Source organism: Pleurodeles waltl, chromosome 3_1 (genome assembly GCF_031143425.1).
Source record: "Pleurodeles waltl isolate 20211129_DDA chromosome 3_1, aPleWal1.hap1.20221129, whole genome shotgun sequence".
Classification (NCBI taxonomy): domain Eukaryota; kingdom Metazoa; phylum Chordata; class Amphibia; order Caudata; family Salamandridae; genus Pleurodeles; species Pleurodeles waltl.
Genome location: NC_090440.1, coordinates 1,756,319,004 through 1,756,338,936, shown reverse-complemented (window position 1 = coordinate 1,756,338,936; position 19,933 = coordinate 1,756,319,004). Strand labels below are relative to the sequence as shown.

The window sequence follows — 19,933 nt, the reverse complement described above, 5'->3', positions numbered from 1 at the left end:
TAGTATAATCTGTATAGTAACATGTAGTAGGTTTGCATATTTTTGCATCATAGTGGAAACCTGTTTAGCAATATGTAGTAAGTTATTTTTCTTCCTAGTATGTAAATATTATTTTTCTTTCTTCTTAAAACTTGTTCCCTATCTTTTCTTTTAGTGTTTGATTTTGGGTAAGGGGGATGTGTTATGTTTACCTGGTTATAATTCTGTCAATGTTAAGGCACATATTAGAACCCTCACTTCATCAGGGTTCCTTGTGCGAGTGATGAGCAAAGGAGATTCTTTGGCAGTTGGACAGAGTGAGCGTTGAGTGTAGCCGCTCTGTCCTGGGTTGGTGGCAATGAAATAAAGCTGTGGTTATATCTTACCTGTTTCCGCATCTTAACACACAGGCATCCTTGGACATAAAATTAATGTTTTACAAAGACCTATTTAGAGCTAACTTTCACTGAGTGGCTCTCATTTTCTCGGTCTCTCTCTTAGAAACTCTTGTTACTTTATCAAGTTATTTCATATAGGCTTCTAATTTAGCATTAGATTACTATGAACAAGACAAATTAATAGGCATGCCTCAAAGATCCTAGACTGCGTTATCTAGTATACTTAGCCAAATAAGGATTTCATTTCTCATCCATTACAGTGCATATGGATGATATTACTATAGATAGAAAATCCTTTCAACAAAGGTCTTTCTTAGTCCTTATTGATTTTCTGGAAGGATTGAAAAAAAGATTATTTTCTACTAAGGAGGCCCTCTTCATACTGGAAGGTATCTCATGTATGAGCACACTTTACAGCACCTATCATGGATGGTAGCATTTTTGGCAGATCTTCCTTTAACTCAGAGTAAGCAAAATTGAGGCTCTGTGTTGAAACCTCTTATCTATCACTATATCAAAGTGGTATTTAGAACATACCAATTCTTACCAAATGGTGGTTTCTGATTTCCACATAAAACAGTTTCCTTACCACTCTTTTCAGAATTACACCTTTCCTGGGGCGCAACATGTGTTTGTGCCTGCTTTGCACGCTCCCCTAACCCCCCAGAGCATTTTGGTATTACAGAAGGGGCCGCAGATGCTCGTGACACCCCTTCTGTCATGCTGATAGCGCTGGCGCACATATATTGGCAGCGCTATTATCAGAGGGCATTCGCATGGGGGCGTGCATGCAAATAAAGGAATACATTTGCCTCTGCGCTCGCGCCGTATTACCGACATGGGCGCAGAGGCAAACATGCCTTTAGAAGGCACACTAAATGTGCGCCACAAGAGGTGCACTTACAGTGCACCTTCTAAAGGCAGCCCTCTTGGGGTGGAGGGGAAGAGGTCCCATGGAACCCTCAGACATCTCCTTGCAGGTGGGTGCAGTCGCTCACTGCATCCGCCTGCAAGGGGCTCTCTAATCCCCCTTAAAAGTGCAGGCAGGTTGCCACCTGCACAGAGAAACATGGAGCAGCTTTTAAACAGCGGCTCAGTATTTCTCTTAAATGTGCTGCCCAATGGGCAGCACAAGTTCACAGCTGCCCTGGGGGCAGCACATTTATCATAATGGCGCACTCTCCTTGTTTGCACCAAGGTGTGCAAACAAGGATCGCGCGCCATATTCTGTAAGACAACCTCAAGGGCCGTATTATACAATGTGGCACATTCTCACTGATTGCGCCAGATGTACCTTTCAAAAAGTGCGCCCGGCGCCAAAAAAAAGAATGCGCTGTATTAGTTAGATTGCGCTGCCCCAGGGCGGGCGCACATGCCCGTTGCACCTCCGGGGCACTAATACGGCCTCAGGAGAGCAAGAACTTTTGAGTGCTACTTAGATAGAACTTAGGAGTTAAGAGCGGCCATTCAACTATTTATAAACTATGGTCTTATTAGTGCAGAAAAGCATGCATCTAATGAGTCCATTGTGAGATAAACAGTTGATCTATTGTCTTGTGTTACCTAAAATAAAATAGATCTATAAACCGTAGATCCTAAAGTTCACTGAACAAGAAGCAACTGAGCCATTTTGAGATGTGCCCGGAGCAGTGATCTGTAAAATAGCTTCTTTGCGATTTAATCACACATTTAGAAAGCATTAGTGTTTAGATACTTCTTATGCAATCTATTTGCCTAAAAGCATCATTTAGCTTTTCGGATATTTTTTTCATACTCAAGGGAACTTCCTATTGTGTTCAGTCTTCGTGAATATCAGCGAAGATCCTATGATCGAGAAGAAAAGTTTCTTACCTGTAATACTGGTTCTTTCTAAGAGTCCTTGCTGAATTCGTGAATAACCTAAGTTCCTACTGGAATATCAAAACATTTAAACATTGCCAGGGTTAGGTTATGGGCAAAGTTTTGAACTACCTTAATATTTTTGTCAAGATCCAATGAAATCAAATGCCTCGGGTTGTTCCTTATCCGAGACAGACTGTAGTCTTACAGGTGCAGTACAGTTATTTCTCTCATGTATTTGGCATGAAGGTTGTCTCTTTTTTAAATGTTTTTAAAAATCAGCAGATAGTTTATTTCATGGGTTAGGCATAGTTATGGAGATTATTTAAACTGTTAAAAAAAATCTAAATGAAAGCACATCCCTATTTAATGTCATGGTTATTGAGTAATTTAGTTTAGTTGGTCATATTATAGTTTGCAGCCATTTCATTAGCACAGATCTTCTGAACATTAAAAGAGGTGCCCCAGGACTTGTTCACTGTGGTTCCTTCTGAATGGGATCCTGCACACCCGCTGTGTTTTCCTATGATGAGTCCTAGCCTACAGGGGCTGGGGGTTTTCAAGGAGAGTTGCCAGGGATGGCTTACAGTCTTCTCATTTCTCAGGAAAACAATTCTTCTGTATTGGTCACCCGTTGAGGTATGCTTACCTTGCTATTTTGTTTGTTATATTTAAATGTAATTTCCAGTAACTCTTGTAGCCCTCCCATATCTCATCTGTAGTCTTCTAACCTCATGAACTTGCATGTTGTCTTGACTTGTCCTTCAAGAACAATGTATAGATATGAATCATTAACAGCTGGGCCATGTAGGTGTTTTTAATCACCACCTCTTTCCTCTTTTCTTGGTTTCCTGTTATTGCTTTCAGTAACGAAAATAGATTCAAAGCTATATGAAGTTTTACTACCCTCTTAGCACAGGAATCATCTTCACTTACATGTTTCTTCTTAGTTTGTTCATCTTCATTGCTTTCCAAAGGTGATTTTGGAAACCATTCTCCAGTGAGTACCAATTAGTTTGACAGACAATGCATCTGCATTACCTTTATAATTGTTACAATTGCAGGAAGACTAGTTCCCTAATTTCCTCTCTTGCCACCATTTATTTCTCAACTTTCTTGAATCTGCCTTTGAGCTCAGCATAAATGTGTCGATAGTTGCCGGTTTCTTATTACAACTTTTTTCTAGGTTCTTAAGGGATATATTCATACTGCTTTTCATTGGTTTATGAGCAACAGACTACACTTTCCTCTGCCTTTTTCCTAAAGGTATTTCTGCTATGTTATATACTTGAAACCTTTTGGAGCATTTTCCTAACACTCATATAAGCACAGTTAGAGGTTTGGTGTAGGTATTTCTAACTACTTCTAATGTGAAACGTCTTAAGACCTCAGGTTATCCATGAGTAATAACGCCTGCCACTCCTCCTTTTCACTAATTTCATACCCCCAGTCTCTCTCTAGTTTTCCAGGAATTCCACTGGAAGGCAAACGTATTCAGTGTTCATGGATATCAGCAAGTATCCTATGATGGAGAAAACATTCTCTTCATACATTTTTGTCGACAATGGGCATAGAATGAAAAAAGTCTAGGTAATGCAGCATTCAGTCTGTTAAGGTATGGTTCATTTCATTAGCAAAAGAAAGAGAAAAATGGTTTGCTAATTTCTACCAGTCCACCAGTGCCTACAGGGAGTTCAACTGATTAAGGGCACTTTATAAATAATTAAATAAATCAAGCACCCACTCAGTGACAAGTGCAACCTATCCTTGGTGTTTAGAGCTAAAGGGAATCGTACAGTTGCCTAGATTACAAAGGTTGCTACAGCCTCAAAGACTGTAACTACAATGTCCAACCTTTCTAATTGTTTGGTGGCGTTTTGAGGGACATGGACACAGGTCAGCCCTATTTTGAATTTTTTGTGCATCTGGCGATGGTGAGGATAACACTGGTGAACTTAGATGTTTGTGATGATCCCATGATGAACCACAACTCATGGCTATCCTTTCTCACATTTTTTGCCCAGACACCTCCATCATTCCTAATTCTCAGAGAAGCCGAAAGCCTGATTTATTCATCAACAGGTAAGACAGCTTGCTCACTGTCTTGCTTCTTGTACTTATAGGCTACTTATGCTGGGTATATTGTCATCTATTTATCCACAGACATATGACCGATTAGGTATTGCGGTGCTTTGTAAGTTAGTATCAAACTTCCCTTGATCATTCACACTCATTTTGGGATGTGCACAATTTTAGTAACGAGGACCTGGGCCTTTCTCTCTGTACAATCATAAGGTATTCTCTGTCCTGATGAGACCCACTGATTTACTCTAAGAGGGTCGAAACATCAACTTCTTGGTTCACACAGTGCACAGGAATTATTTTATTTAAGCAACCTATGGACACAAGGAACCTTTGCTCTTTTATAAATACAAATAAGTACAGATCAGAAGTACCTCAAAAATGGCAATCAAATATTATTTACAACTCATATTCATCTAACTTCACTGAGCACTACACAATCTGCATGTTCATATAAATGGTCATGTTTTGTCTTCTGGAGTTCATGCATATAGACGTTCATACAAAGTAAGTACATTTCTTGAGCATAAATTCTTTGTAGATTGATTACCAAGTTTTTGATAGACCTGACATCATATGAATATGGTTTAATAAGATCTGAGTATTTCTCTAAATGAATCCAGAGGAATCAATTTTATATTGATACATGAATAACCCGGGTTCATTGGGTGTAAGGATTAGTTCTAGGATATTTGTGCTATAAATATCAGAGTTTTTGTTGAGAGAGCAAGACATCAGCATAAGATCAAAGGGGATTGCACTGATGCTTAGATGCAAGCGATGCAATAGTCTTCATACATGCTTAATATGTTTTCAGGTCTCATATATATATATTGGCAAATTCCCACCCTAGCCCCTCATGTTTTACTATGAAGTTGGCAAAGATTAGAACTTGTCACAATAGTTGTTTTTCATGCTCCCTGTCCCCAACACCCCGAACACTGTATTTAGTATGGCCAAATAAAGCTCAAAACACATTTACAAATGCATACACTTTAAAATGCTATTGTTTCCGAAAATGAAAACTCTGGAGACAGGTGTTGTTTGGCAAAGCTTTACTGCTAACATACCAAACAAAGAAACGTAAGTTAATTTGTTCACATTTTAAAAAGTAATCAGTAATATTACGGTATCTACATAGTCACTACAGGAGACAGCGTACAAAGCTTGAGAATAGTGTTACAGCAGTTTATTGGATTAATCTTCGATAATTGATTTTATAATTTACAACAGTATTCTGACAAAGCTGCAAAGAGACTTGTGTATTCTCTTGGAAGAAAAATAGAGTTGTCTGGTTATTTAGCTCATTAACAGTATAGGAGTGCCAGATCTACAGTAGGTAGCCATGGTAGGTACTCTGAAAAGCAGTACCTCACTACTTTTTGAAAGCAAAAATACTCCTCCACTTTTGCGAGTTGATCCAAACAAAAACTGTGGTACTTGTAAATCTGCCTCCACTGCTCAAGATGGTTTCCCTGCCGTACATATGGCATTCACTAATGAGGTTGCATAAATAGGTGGATAAAACCAAAAACACATTTTATGGCGAGAGAGGCAAGCACATAGTATAACATTAAAGCTCTTTAGAACAACACAGGACATCAGTAAACACTCAATCCTATCTAAAGAACTGATTTTATTCTCCACTGTGGAAGAGCGCAATGATTTCAGTGACAGGTATCAGAAAAGAAAAAAGTAAACAAAAGATTGATGCTTAAACCTTTGGAAAAAGGTGAGGATTGCTGAGACAATATCCAGGGGGAAAATGGTAAGGTTTAGGAAAATAAAAATCCAAAAGTTTATGTTGGGGCAACTATTAGTAACAGCAAGATGTAGTACATAAAGAGAAGAAGTTACAGTCTGCTCTGTACTTAGTTGGCTCCATTGGCCCAGATTCCTAGCCAATGTGTTCCCCAGTATGTTGGAACCACCAAACAAAAATAGATACGCTGTATTTTGAAAATAAGTTATAAAAAAGTCATTAAAAAAGACATTTGGCAAATTTAGAATAACCTATCTGGTAAGTAGTGAATGAAGACACTTCACTGCATCCTTGAGAAATGTCACCGCCCTATAGAACATGGATACTCCATAGGTTACTGTTTATTAATTGAACACTATGCACGCTTTGTCTATTGTGAGCGTCTTGTACGATTTCAATTTCATAAGACTGGGATGTACCTCCTAGGATCTAGAGTAGAGTCTCCTTCATGCACACAGAGCTTTGTTACTTACAATTTAGTTTTGTGTGTAGTCACGAAACTGCATTTTCTCCTGGTCAAACAATTTGCATAAACAATGAAAATTACAATAGTACTGTAGCCCTCAATTCCCAATCGTATAAAGCTGGCCATCTGTAAGATTTTGATCTTTCTAGCTGAATGGACAATGGCCACAAAGTCATAAAAGTTTCTTTAAAATCCTAACTAAATGTGAGGCTACAAAGTAAATAACGAATGTTTGCAAGGACATAAAACCAACAAAAGTCTACTGAGAAACACTGAAGCTGTCGCACTACTATTATTATTACTAATATTCATTAATGGCCATGGAGGCAACACCTTATCCAGTTAACAAATAAAAACAAATACCAATCACAAACTATGAATTTCTATTTCTTTGGTTTATGTACATGAATAACTGAAAAATAAACCAAGGGATAAAGTAGTTTACTTTTTGAAGTGTTGATGTAAGAATGTAAATTGCACGTTGTTTCCTTTGAGACCTATCCTTCAATGATTAATGTTCAGGAACGGATCGTAGCACAGATTGCTACAGCATAGAATTTCATGTTTACAGATAAATGAAAAAGGTAAGACAACATAACAATAGTTTATTAACAAGCAATTTTTTGTATTGTCTTTTTCTAGAAAAACATATGCTATCTCCCAACAATATCTATTATTGAACCCTATCAAACTACAAGTCAAAGAGACACTGACTTCCATGCTGTTCTATCAGCTAGTAGTTGAAGCAAGTGAAAACATGTATACCTGAATGATACAAGGAACATGATGATGAACCATTGTTTTTATGCAAAGTCCATGCTATAGGTTTCTTATATTTTTAACTACAGATGCCAAACATGTTCTACTCCAGCAAGTACTTGCAGTGTTCTGTCATAATTTGGTGGACATTTTTTGTGAAGAGTGATAACCAAAATCTCCATATTGAGCTAGTTTGATCTTTGGCTTTAAAACACACAAACTCACTGTAGTGAATAGTTACAAAAGAAATTCTCAATCTACAGCCGAGACATTGCTAGAAAGATCGACAAAGAGCACCTGATTTAAATTAGTGCCATATGTGTTGTGCAATGAAACCACTGGAAATAAACTGGCACCTTCAGAGATCTTTTTTAGCTATATGAATCTCTCTGGTGAATGAGTATCTGAAAACAATATTTTCTTGTGGGAGAACAGCATGCATGAAGTAGTGCCCTTCGAGTTCAGAGGATTACAGAGTTGAACAAAAAAATTGCCTATGTGCACCCTTGTTTTCTCGATTTCAGAGCAGAATAACTGGATCATCAGCAAATGACTAACCATAGGGATTACGTGATATCTGTAAAATGGGATTCAAACTAAGAGCAAGATACATCACAAATATTTAGAACTAGCAGCCCATGTTTGGTCAAGTATGGAATGCTCATGTAGCTTAGAATGGCTTTTTATCTCCAGCCGTAATCCTTCAAAAAAAAAAATATTGAAGGCTACAATGTACAATCATGTGTAATTCTGTAACCTGATATCTTTGACAAGCATTTCACTGGGTTCTGATTGCAGAATCTGCAGCATTAATAACTCCGATGCATCTTCAAGTCACACATTTTCCAAAATGTTGAATGATTGGCAGACGTGTAAATCAGTTGTCAAATTTGGCATAAGGATTTTCCTCTTTAAACAAACCTGGGAAGACAAATGCAAATCATACATCATTTAAACATGCAGAATTAGTCGCAACCTTGTGAGAAGATAGTTGCATTTTATTATTCTCCCGAGAAAAACAAACGGTCTTAAAAAGCTCAGGAGTACTAAGTTGGTCTTCATTTGCTGGTGTTACTACATTCATGAAATAGCATCGAGCTAGCCAGCCTTATTACAATGGTACTGATCGAGGAAATAAATTGAGGGGATGGGAATGGTTCTTCCCTAATCTCCTTTGAGAATTTGTTTCGAAGAGAACAAGTCTATTTGTACTTTTCACAGCACTATTGTCACATGACTTTGTTAAAAATTCAGAGGTTCCAAAACACACTAACAAAATAACCAACACTTTCACATGGTCTTTAACAAGACATGAATTAACAGAATTTTCTATTCTGCGTCGTTAAACAGTGCAGGACCTTTATTGTAGTTAAGCTCAATTTGGTCTAAAAGCTTACGATAGTAATGCCATGTAAAACAATCTACAGAAAGGGGGCAGAGGCATTCTGAGTATTCTATGCACGTGAATTAGGACAGCAACTGTTTTCCAAAGCCCGCTGTCATTGCAGAGCTCCACGTTTATGAACACTTAGTATGAGAGCTGAAATAAAAAAAAAGTACAAGTACAGGGTCTAAAAGGTGCATCATCAACATATTTACAGATGATGCACCTTTTAGACCATGCCCCCTCCGAAAGAACCTACAACATAAGGCAACATTTTACATTCCAATCAAATTGCCATTTATGCGATCCAGTGCCAACACTAAGACTGCACGAAGCTGTACGTAAGCTTCGCCTCAAGTGAGTCCTGGCCCCTCAACCTCAGATGGTAATGGCAATAAATAGCATGCTACACTTTACATGTGCACTGTTGTAGTTTGTTACACTTGCCCATTTTATGCAAATCACTACCGACTCTGCTCCTCATTGGAACAGTATGTCCCAAAGTGCCAGGCAAGGCCACCTACAAAAGGAACCACAAGTAACCCCAGATCACTTTAGCCCTTATTGGGGCTCGCAAGTAGGGTGTAGCTTGAGTCTTATGTTACTGAGCACCGGACCCACGTCTGGGCATACTTGTTGCACGTAGGGCGTCAACTGCAATAACAATAACATGATGAATAGTATGCATCTCAGGTACTGCCAATCACTCTGGGTCTTTTCTGGTGGTTTACTACAAACTATTACTATGAGGAACAGCATTATTATTGATTTGCATTTGGTAGACTTCTGTCTAGAGTGCCAGGGCGGGCAAAAATGTTAAACTGGAATGCAGCCCTGAGGGATTGCGAGTGGCTGAGATTAAATCAAGCATTCCACCCATTGCCTAGTTGTAGTTGCAATCGAATAGGGTGAAAGTAAGTTATGTTGACAAGAAAGTAAACCAGCACCAAAGCCCACTCTAATTATTGATGCAGTACATAATAGGTCTTTCTACAACAAATAGACACATTTACAAAAAAACAGTATACCATGCTCACAGAAATATGCATTAGGACAAAGATATGCTTACTCAGTCCTGATGCAATTGTTGAATCTCTCTACGACTAAGTCAAAGAGCATACACGAGTTCGGGTAGGGGGCAACAGCCAAAAAGGGCATGTGGGGCACTGGTGAACTAATAGCCAACTAAAGTATCCAAAACCAAAACTTGAAATTGCTGTAACAAAACTGTTATCAAGATTGTGAAACAAATAGCAAATGTGTTGCACTGTTAAGCAACAACCTTTTCTTTTATACTCACTTTAACACATATTTATACAATTTATATGCGTAGAACGGAAGTCAATAGCCTTACACTTAAAGATTGAAGCAAACAAACAACAAAATAGATAAAAAACTAAACAAAAAAAAAAGAGAGGTGAGAATCGATTTAACAAACTTATAACCTATTGTCAGCATCTGCACCACACACAATTGTTTAATCTTTGTACCAGTGGTTAATTAAATTGGTTTCATATTGGTGCACAATTAGATTAAGTTAACAAAATCGTAATTACATTTCTCTTGCAAAGGCTATGTCTGCAGATATTTTTAACTAGAGGAAGGCGCAAAGGAGCAGTTAGGGAAGGCACTGCAGAACAGTAGGGAGTTGTACTCCTACCGCATTCATTAGACACAAACTACAAACAAAAGTTTACGATCACGGGACAAGTCATGCAAAATGGTCTGCTACAATTTTTTGGGGAAAAACATATTAATGAAACATACCATATTTCTTCCTAATTTCATCATGCCTGCTCTTCATTTCGCTTCGTCTATAAATTTGCAAAAACGTAAAGGTTAGCTTTGAAATCATGATCTCACAATACATTTCATTAATGAAAGCCAACAAATCATAGACATGCATTGTAACAAAGTTCATAAATGAAGTCCTTCGCACCCTAAAAAGCGATCTTTTTTGTAGTAGGGGTCCAGAGAAGTAAGTGCATAACAACTGAATTGGCGCTTTAGGTGAAAAGGTTAAGTCGCATGGAATCATAGATTACAAGAAAAGTGCAGCAATGCAAAATATCATGTTCATTATAACATTGATTAACAAAGCGCAAACAATAGCTTACCTAATCTTCCAGTCCAAACATATTTTAAACTACAAACAGCAGAACAATCCAAAAACAAATGAATGGCAACCCAGGTTTGTGGAGAAAAGCTTGGGAAATCTAAAGGAACCTTTAAGTGACTCTGTAAACAGTAACTGCCAGCGTTTATAAAGGAAAATAACAGCTCGCAAGGTAAAGTCTCTTTTATACAGTACCGAACTGTCTACCACCCACTAAAAATCCCACAATGCCACAGAAAATTATAACATCAATGCTCCAATGACTGGGACCAGTTTGCACGTGTTTAATTCTACACGTATCTAGAAAACTCTTCATGGCACACGAGGTGAACTAAATACAACTGCATGTTAACATTTCACATAGTATCCCTTCTCTAGCAAATATATCACTAACAACTAATAATATTTGTTGTAGTGGGTTCGAATACTCCCTTAATTTAATCCATCACAATCAGATGAACATGTTACCTACCTTAGGTAACGCTTTAACTGGTAAAGCCTCAGCTTTAATCCCTTAAAATAGTCCCAGGCCTATGACTGAATCCACAAATTTTTGACCAATACCCCTTGGGAACAGGTAGGTGGCTCCAAGTGGCATCGCTGACGTCGTCCATGCCAGAAGTGACGTGAGCAGTGCCTATAGAAGCACATCCTACAGCACGGACCTCAGTTCTTGACTATTTTTTCCACACCAGAAGCATGAAGCCAAACTGAGAAGGAATTACTAGTTTGCCTGTGCCATCTGAAAGGATCTCAGACTGTGATAGGAAAGTTCACTGAATGAGGAGATTGGGAGGTTTGGTAAGGAATCTGCAGCTAGATAGGGTCTCTACCTGACCGAGTTACCGAAGCAAACTTACTTTTTCATCTGATGGATTCTAGTCGGATATCCCTTCCCTAAGAATAAATACCAAAGCAATGACTCCCCGAAGGAGGATATGCAGACTCTCTCAAACTAAGAAATCCTGGAGGACAGACCAGGCAAAATGTCCAGAGTGTCGAGACAGCAGTGTTAAGTAAATGTGTGCAACAATACCTATGTAGCTGCCTGACAGATGTCTAGGATTGAAAACCCTCTAGCCAACACATTGGTCTCTGCTGTTGCTCTGGTAGAGTGAGCTCGTAAGCCATCAGGAGGCTGTCGATTGGCCATCAAATAGCAGATCTTAATACAAATTATGATCCATTGAGATATGGTTCTCTTCTGAATTCCCTTTGCTTTCTTTACCCCTGCAAATCCAACAAAGAGTTGATCATCCACCCGGAGTTCTTTGGTACGCTCAATATCAAACGATAACACTCCTTTTTGATGTAGACAGTGGAGTCCCTCCTCTTCGTTAGAAGGATGAGGAAAGAAGTACAAAGGTTGGCAGGGTGATGTTTATCCGATGTGAAAAAGATTAACCACTTTTGGTAAAATGGATGCTCTAGTTCCAAGAAGAACAAGTTACTTACCTTCGGTAACGAGGTATCTGGTAGAGACTATCTAGCTGCAGATTCCTTACCTTAGAATTCCCTGGCGTCAGCTTCGAATTTGGAGTTTTTTCTGAGCAGTACCCTGCGCCCGCGCCGTTGTCGTTCGGATCCGTGTGCGTCGACCAGCTCCGCGTGCGTCGACCAGCTCCGCGTGCGTCGTCAGCATTGTTGGAGCCGTCTATGACATCACGGTTGTCTATATAGACGCCGTCTCGATGCGCGTACGTCAGTTCTTTTCCACAACTTCCCACGCCAGAAGCTCAAAGTCATGGAAGAACCAACCATCATGTATTTCACCTCTTTAACTGTTTGGAGTAAAAATTCTTTCATGCTTTTAAGAAAGGCAAAAAAAAAAAAAAAAAAAAAAAAGGCAAATCAAAAATATACATATGTAAACATAAATACATATATACAAATATATACATATCTACATGAGAAAAATTTCCCCCGAGCGGGGAGGCTTGGGCGGGTGTAAGGAATCTGCAGCTAGATAGAGTGTCTACCAGATACCTCGTTACCGAAGGTAAGTAACTTGTTCATCTGATAGAGACTTCTAGCTGCAGCTTCCTTACCTTAGAATAGATACCCAAGCTATAACCCATGGCGGGGGGTCTGCAGGAGATTTTTACACAAGAAAGTCTTGCAAACAGACCAGGCAAAATGCCCCTCTGTTCTCACCTGGCTATCCAGGCAGTAGTGTTTTGCGAACGTGTGCAAAGAAGCCTACGTTGCAGCCGACATGTCCACCACTGGTACGCCACATGCTAACTCAGTAGTAGCAGCTTTCCCCCTTGTGGAATGAGCTCTCAAGCCCTCAGGAGGCTGCTTCTTCGCCAAAGCGTAGCATAGTAGTTTCTGCACTGCTCGACCCTTCTTTGCACTAACGTACCCCACAAAGAGTTGGTCGTCCACCCGGAACTCTTTAGTGCGGTCAAGGTAGAACGATAACGCTCTTTTTGGGTCCAGCCGATGGAGACGCTCTTCTTCCTTAGAGGGATGCGGTGGTGCAAAGAAGGTGGGTAGGGTGATATCTTGACCCAGATGGAAAGGGGTCACCACCTTGGGGAGGAAAGAGGCACGAGTTCTGAGAACCTCTTTTTCAGGAAAGATTGTGAGATACGGCGTCTTTTGATGACAAAGCCTGTAGCTCACTAACTCTTCTGGCAGATGTAATTGCCACCAAAAAAGCTGTCTTAATAGTGAGCAGCCGAAGAGGACAGTTATGCAAGGGCTCGAAGGGAACACACATAAGGAAGGTAAGAACCAAATTAAGATCCTACTGGGGCATAACAAAAGGCACAGGCGGGAATAGATGTACAAGCCCTTTCAAAAACCTCGGTACTACAGGTGATTTAAAGAGAGATGGTTGATTGGGCAACTGAAGAAAAGCCGATAAGGCTGCAAGATAGCCCTTGAGAGGAACCCTGCTGGGCGAGAGACAAAATAAACAAAAGGATGTTAGACATAGAAGAAGAAAGAGGATCAATAGACCTCTCTGAACAATATGAAACAAAACGTTTCCAACGGTAGGCGTAGATCGACTTAGTAGAGGGACGCCTGGCTGCCAGAATGACATCACAGACCTCGGGAGGGAGGTCATAAACCATCAACTGTCGCCGCTCAATCTCCACGCATGAAGGCGCAGAGTTCACAGGTTCGGGTGGAGAACCTTCCCCTGCTGCTGCGACAGAAGATCCTCCCGAAGAGGCAGCCTGATTGGAGGACCGATGCTCATTTTGAGAAGCTCTGGATACCAAACTCTCCATGCCCAATCCGGAGCCACTAGGATTACTTGGGCCCGGTCGTTCTTGATTTTCTTGAGAACTCTGGGCAGAAGTGGTATAGGCGGAAAGGCGTACAGGAGGCCTGAACTGCACTCGCGATGAAAAGCGTCGCCTAGCAATAGCCCCCTTGGAAACTCCAACGCGCAAAACTGCTGACATAGCGCGTTCTCTACAGAGGCGAACAGATCTAACCAAGGCTCACCCCACTGCTGAAAGAGTCCCTGCGCCACCTCTGGATGGAGACACAATTAGTGATCCTCTAAGCATTTTCGGCTGAGTTTGTCTGCTCTGGCGTTCAGAGAACCTGCCAGGTGTTGAACCACAAGGGTCATGCCCTGCTGTTCCAGCCATGTCCAGAGACGTAAAGCCTCTTGACAAAGGGTCCACGACCCCACACCGCCCTGCTTGTTGCAGTACCACATTGCGGTAGTGTTGTCTGTGAACACCTGCACCACCTCCCCTTTCACAACAGGAAGACATGCTTTTAATGCTAGCCAGATCGCCCAAAGCTCCAACAAGTTGATGTGGAGCCCGGATTCCACCGGAGACCAGTGACCTCTGATCTCCACCTCTCCCAGAAGGCCGCCCCATCCCAGAAGTGACGCATCTGTCACTACCGTTAGATCTGGTTGGGGAAGGGAGAGGGGTCTGCCCTTGACCCACTCGCAGTTCACTAACCACCACTGCAGATCTTTTGCAGTCCTCTCCGAGATCTGAACCACATCGGTAAGATTTCCCTGATGCTGTGCCCATTGGAACTTCAGGTCCCACTGCAGAGCTCTCCTGCGCCATCTGGCATGCTTGACCAACAGGATGCAGGAAGCCATTAGTCCCAGCAGCCTCAGAGTTTGTCTCACCTTGATCCAGGATAGAGGCCGAAACATCGGAATCATAACCTGAATATCCTGAACCCGCTGATCGGGAGGATAAGCCCGATAATGCACTGTGTCCAGAACAGCTCCGATGAAAGTGAGCTTCTGAGAGGGAGTCAGGTGTGACTTCGGCACATTTATAGTGAACTCCAGCGAATGCAAGAGGTCCGCCGTCGTCTGGAGGTGGGTGACGAGAGCCTGGGGCGTAGGAGCCTTCAACAGCCAATCGTCTAGGTAGGGGAAGACTGAGATCCCTGACCTGCGCAAATGAGCTGCCACCACCGCCATCACCTTTGTGAACACCTGAGGAGCACTGGTGAGACCTAAAGGAAGCACGCTAAACTGAAAGTGCTCATGGCCCACCTTGAACTGCAGGTAACGCCTATGGGCTGGCAGGATAGGAATATGGAAATATGCATCCTGCAAATCCAACGCTACCATCCAGTCTCCTTGGTCTAGGGCAGACAAAACCTGAGCAAGAGTGAGCATCTTGAATTTCTCCTGCTTGAGGAAGAGATTGACGTCCCTTAAATCCAAGATAGGGCGAAGGCCTTTGTTCTTTTTGGGAATCAGAAAGTAGCGGGAATAACAACCACTGCCTACTTCTGATATCGGGACTCTTTCTATGGCTCCCTTGGCCAAGAGAGCTGTAACTTCCTCGCAGAGCAAAGCTAGATGGTCCTCTATCAGACATTCCTTTGTCGGAGGGACAGAAGGAGGGAAAGAATGGAAGGGAGGGGAGTAGCCCTTCCGTATGATCTCCAACTGGACGGACATGATCCAGCGGAACCACACTAGGGGTCTGATGGTACCACGACTACGTCCTCTTCCGGGATGCTGTGAAGCCTGAGGACGGTGGCTGGCGTGGTACCACGCCCGTTCCGAAGCCTCGAAAGGGGCAAAAGACAGACTGCTGTCATGCAGGTGCTGAAAGGCCCAAGGATCTGGCCGTGGCTCGAGAATCCTTGAACCTCTCAAGCTCGGAGTCTGCCTTTTCACCAAAAAGGCGAGAGCCATCAAAGGGCATGTCTATCAAGCTAGACTGGACATCCCCTGAAAAACCAGTAGAACGTAGCCAGGCGTGGCGATGTAGGACCAATGACGATAAAATCGCTCTGCCCAGCGAGTCGGTCGTGTCCAAGCCACACCGGATCGTAAACTTGGCTGCATCTCTCCCATCCTTTACAGCCTGGGTGAGAGTGCCCCGTACACCCTCCGTGACCTGGGGCAGCACTTGCGCCACCGTATCCCATAAAGTATGGGAATAAGGGCCCAATAGGCAAGAGGTGTTTACGGACCTCAACGCCAGGCTGGTGGAAGAAAACATCTTCTTCCCAAGCTGATCCAGCCTCTTGGATTCCCTACCTGGGGGAGCGGAAGGGAAGGCACCACGGGAAGTAGAGGCTTGGACAACCAAGCTCTCAGGAGTGGGGTGTTGTGTCAGGAAACTAGGGTCGCTGGGAGCGGGTCTATGGCGGCGGTCCACCATCCTATTCACAGGAGCCCCTGTGCTGGGTTTGGACCACGTACCCAGAAGGACGTCCGTAAGAGCCTCATTGAGAGGGCATCAACGGCTCCGATGTTGACACCCCCGGCTGACGCACTTCTGTCATGATATTTGTCCTGACTGGCACCGTAGGCAAATCTAGGTCCAAGACCTCAGCTGCCCTACGCAACACCATAGCGAAAGAAGCACCCTCCTCTGTAGCCACATTAGGAGGAGAGAGCATACCTGTATCTAGAGACGTGTCCAGACCACTGGCCTCCCCTAGATCCTCATACCAGTCCTGTTGCAATCCAGATTCTAAAGGGTCCTCGGACCCTTCCCATTCCTCTCCTGCGTCTGGCTGTTCCAAATAATGCTCAGACAATGATCTGGCCCGAATTGGCTCCGTCAAAGTCGTTGAATGGCATACAGCTATCCCTTAACTGTGCCCTAAGCGGAGCTTTGCCAGGCTAGGGAGAGAACAAACAGAAGGACTTCAGCCAAGGATGCAGACAGAGGATCAGTGGATTTAGATGTATACGAAGCCACAACTTGTCCCATTGGCAGGCGCAGCTGAATTTGGCAGAAGAAAGTCTGGCTGCCCGAATGACATTGCATATTTCATGAGGGAGATAAAATATCCTCAACTGTCACTGCTCAATCTTCATGCAAAAGGTGGAGAGTTGTCAGGATACTTCAATTCGATTTCCTCAGAAGCAGAAGATAACTCCTCAGTCCCGACCCGAGCTACTCACAACGAATATTAATCCTTCGTGCTGAGTACCCCGGAGGGGGAAAGGGGAATGGGATGGTAGAGAGACTGCCACAGAGATGATGAACGCCAGTACTCAGTCTGCCTCTTCACATCTAAGATTGGATACAGCACCTGCAAGAGTCACAGTCGCAATTACTAGGGACATACAACATCAGTTTTTCACTTTCTACTCTCAACACTTAATTCTCTTTAATTCTATTATTTCTTCACTCACCCTGAGTTCTCTGTAGCCTTGCTTCTCTCTATAAATGATAGCTCTTCTTAAAAAAATGCTTATTACTGATTCTGGAAGAACTTCTCAACCTTTGTTAGAGATTGGTTTTATGTTGCTATATATATATATATATATATATATATATATATATATATATATATATATATATAGTTGGTGATAATGCGTTCTTCAAATCAGCTGATGTTATTTAATTTCTCCTGTCTTATTGTGACTTCTGTCAATACTTGTATTTGTAAATGCTTGTTTATTAAAGTTCGTTTCTCCTTTCTTACTTCGACATTTGTTGATAACTTGTATTTGTAAATGCTTGTTTATTACAGTTAGTTTCTCCTTCCTTACTTCGACATCTGTCGATAACTTGTAGTTGTAAATGCTTGTTTATTTAAGTTTGTTTCTCTTTTAAACTCTATTTTGGTTTATTACCATTGAATTTGTAAATGCTTATTTGTTAACAGTTCGTTTCTCCTTTAAACTTGGCCTTTGTTTATAACCTTGACATTTGTAGATGCTTGCTCTTTTAAAGTTCGTTTTTTCTTTGACTTTAATATCTTAAACAAGAACCTTGTAAACATAAGGTTAATTCATACATTAACTCTGTAGCCTTGCCGACTTCCACGGGAACGGTCTACTATCAAACTCTTCGAATAAACCTTGACAATATTTATCTGTTTTTCTGTAATATAATCTTCAAATGTAATTTTACCTCACAGGAGTTTCTGTTCTGAAGCGCGCTCTCTCTCCACACAGCTGATTCCTGTCAGACCTCAGTTGAAGTGCAAGGCTTCCAGCTGGAGAGCTCGTAACCTAGCAACCAACCGATTGCAAGACTAGAACTGTAACTAACCTTCAGGACTCACAGCGGCCATCTTGGATCTTCTCTTCTTGATTCTTCCTTTGAAATAGGCGCAAGATTACTCTGCAAACCTTCTTCCAGTTTGGGCTTTGCTGTCTCCACTGAGGATATCTCTTTGCTTTTCTCATGCACTTCTTTGATTTGACTTGGCAAGTTTGTGTGGTCATGACAGTACTCCCCCTCAAGGAACAGTTCTCCAATTTAGGTTTGCTTGGGTAGGTTCTAGGAAAGTTTCTCACTAATCTTGAAGCATGTACATACTCGTGCGGCTCCCAGGATCGTTCCTCTGGACCATAACCTTTCCAATCAATTAGATAATAAAGCTGGCCATTACGGATTTTGGAATCTAAGATTTGATTGACCTCATACTCTTCTGCAGGGCTAATCTGGATAGGAATTGGAGGGGAGTTTTGACGTAAATTTGGAGGACTGTTCTTTAACAAGGAGACATGGAAAACAGGATGTATCTTTAGATGAGCTGGCAACTGCAATTTAACTGCCACTGGATTGATCATCTTGTCAACTTTGAATGGGACTATAAATCGTGGCTGAAATTTGCGATTTCCTTTGAGACGTAAATGACGAGTGGATAACCAAACTTTGTCTCCTTTCGAATAAATGGGTCTCTCTCTTCTTTTTCTATCAGCCTGAGTCTTATATGAGTCTTTTGCTTGAATGATGTTTTTTCTAGCCCTAACTAACGTGGTCTGCAAATCCCTCACCATCTCTTCTACTGCAGGCACTGAATCATCTTCTTTACCCAACATTACATTAGGATGTCTACCATGGTTCAGATAAAAGGGGGTGAACCCAGTGGTGGAATGAACAGCATTATTGTAAGCAAATTCAGCTGCCCACATCAACTTGGGCCATTCCTTCGCTTTATCGAATAAATTGAGTCTTAAATACTGTTCTAACTCTTGATTCACTCTGTTTGCCCATCGGTTTCAGGATGGTAACTGGTAGAGTAACGAGAATCAATTCCTAATCTTTTACTAAAGGCCTTCCAATAGCGAGAAACAAATTGGGACCCCCTGTCTGAAACTAGAATTTTTGGGATACCATGGGCACGTACTATGTGTTGTGTAAACAACTGTGCTACCTGTGGGGCTCGAGGGATTTCTTTCAAAGGAATGAAATGCGCCATTTTAGTGAAAGTGTCTACAAAAACTAGGATAGTGTTAAAACCTTGGCTACTAGGGAGGTCCACTATAAGATCCATAGTAACAGTATGCCAGGCATGGGGTGCAGTGGGCAAAGGTCTTAACAGACCTTGTGAAGCTGTTCTATTTGATTTCCCTCTGACATTTGTCACAAGTTGACACATATTGTCTTATCTGAGTTTTCATTTTTGGCCACCAAAATTCTCGTTGCATTAGATTTTGAGTCTTTTGAATTCCTTTGTGTCCAGCCAATTGATCGTCATGATAAGCCTGAAGAATTTTTTCTTGCAGCTCCACAGTCGGAACATACAGTGCACCTTTAAAGTATGGCAAACCTTTTTTGATTTCTCTTCCTTGGCCTTCTTTGGACCACTTCAGCATTCCTTCGAATGTTAAGTTTTCTTGAATTTCTTTGGTTAAATTTTCATACAATATGGCAGATATGAACTTCTCTTGTGGAATAATCAATTCTTTTTCTGGAGGCTCTTTAACTGCACCGGTATC

At 41.6% G+C, this 19,933-nt stretch overlaps 1 protein-coding gene across 1 annotated transcript in view; it reads right to left on the bottom strand.

Annotated features, from left to right (window-relative positions):
* Positions 1 to 5,336: 5,336 nt before the first annotated feature.
* Positions 5,337 to 19,933, bottom strand: part of PTTG1IP (PTTG1 interacting protein) — a 268,479-nt gene continuing 253,882 nt past the window's right edge. Inside the window, exons 6-7 of the mRNA XM_069225712.1 lie at positions 10,437 to 10,483; positions 5,337 to 8,206 (exon numbers count right to left, since the gene is read on the bottom strand). Coding sequence (XP_069081813.1) covers positions 8,163 to 8,206; positions 10,437 to 10,483 — 91 coding nt within the window. The 3' untranslated portion in view covers positions 5,337 to 8,162. The remainder of the gene's footprint in view (positions 8,207 to 10,436; positions 10,484 to 19,933) is intronic.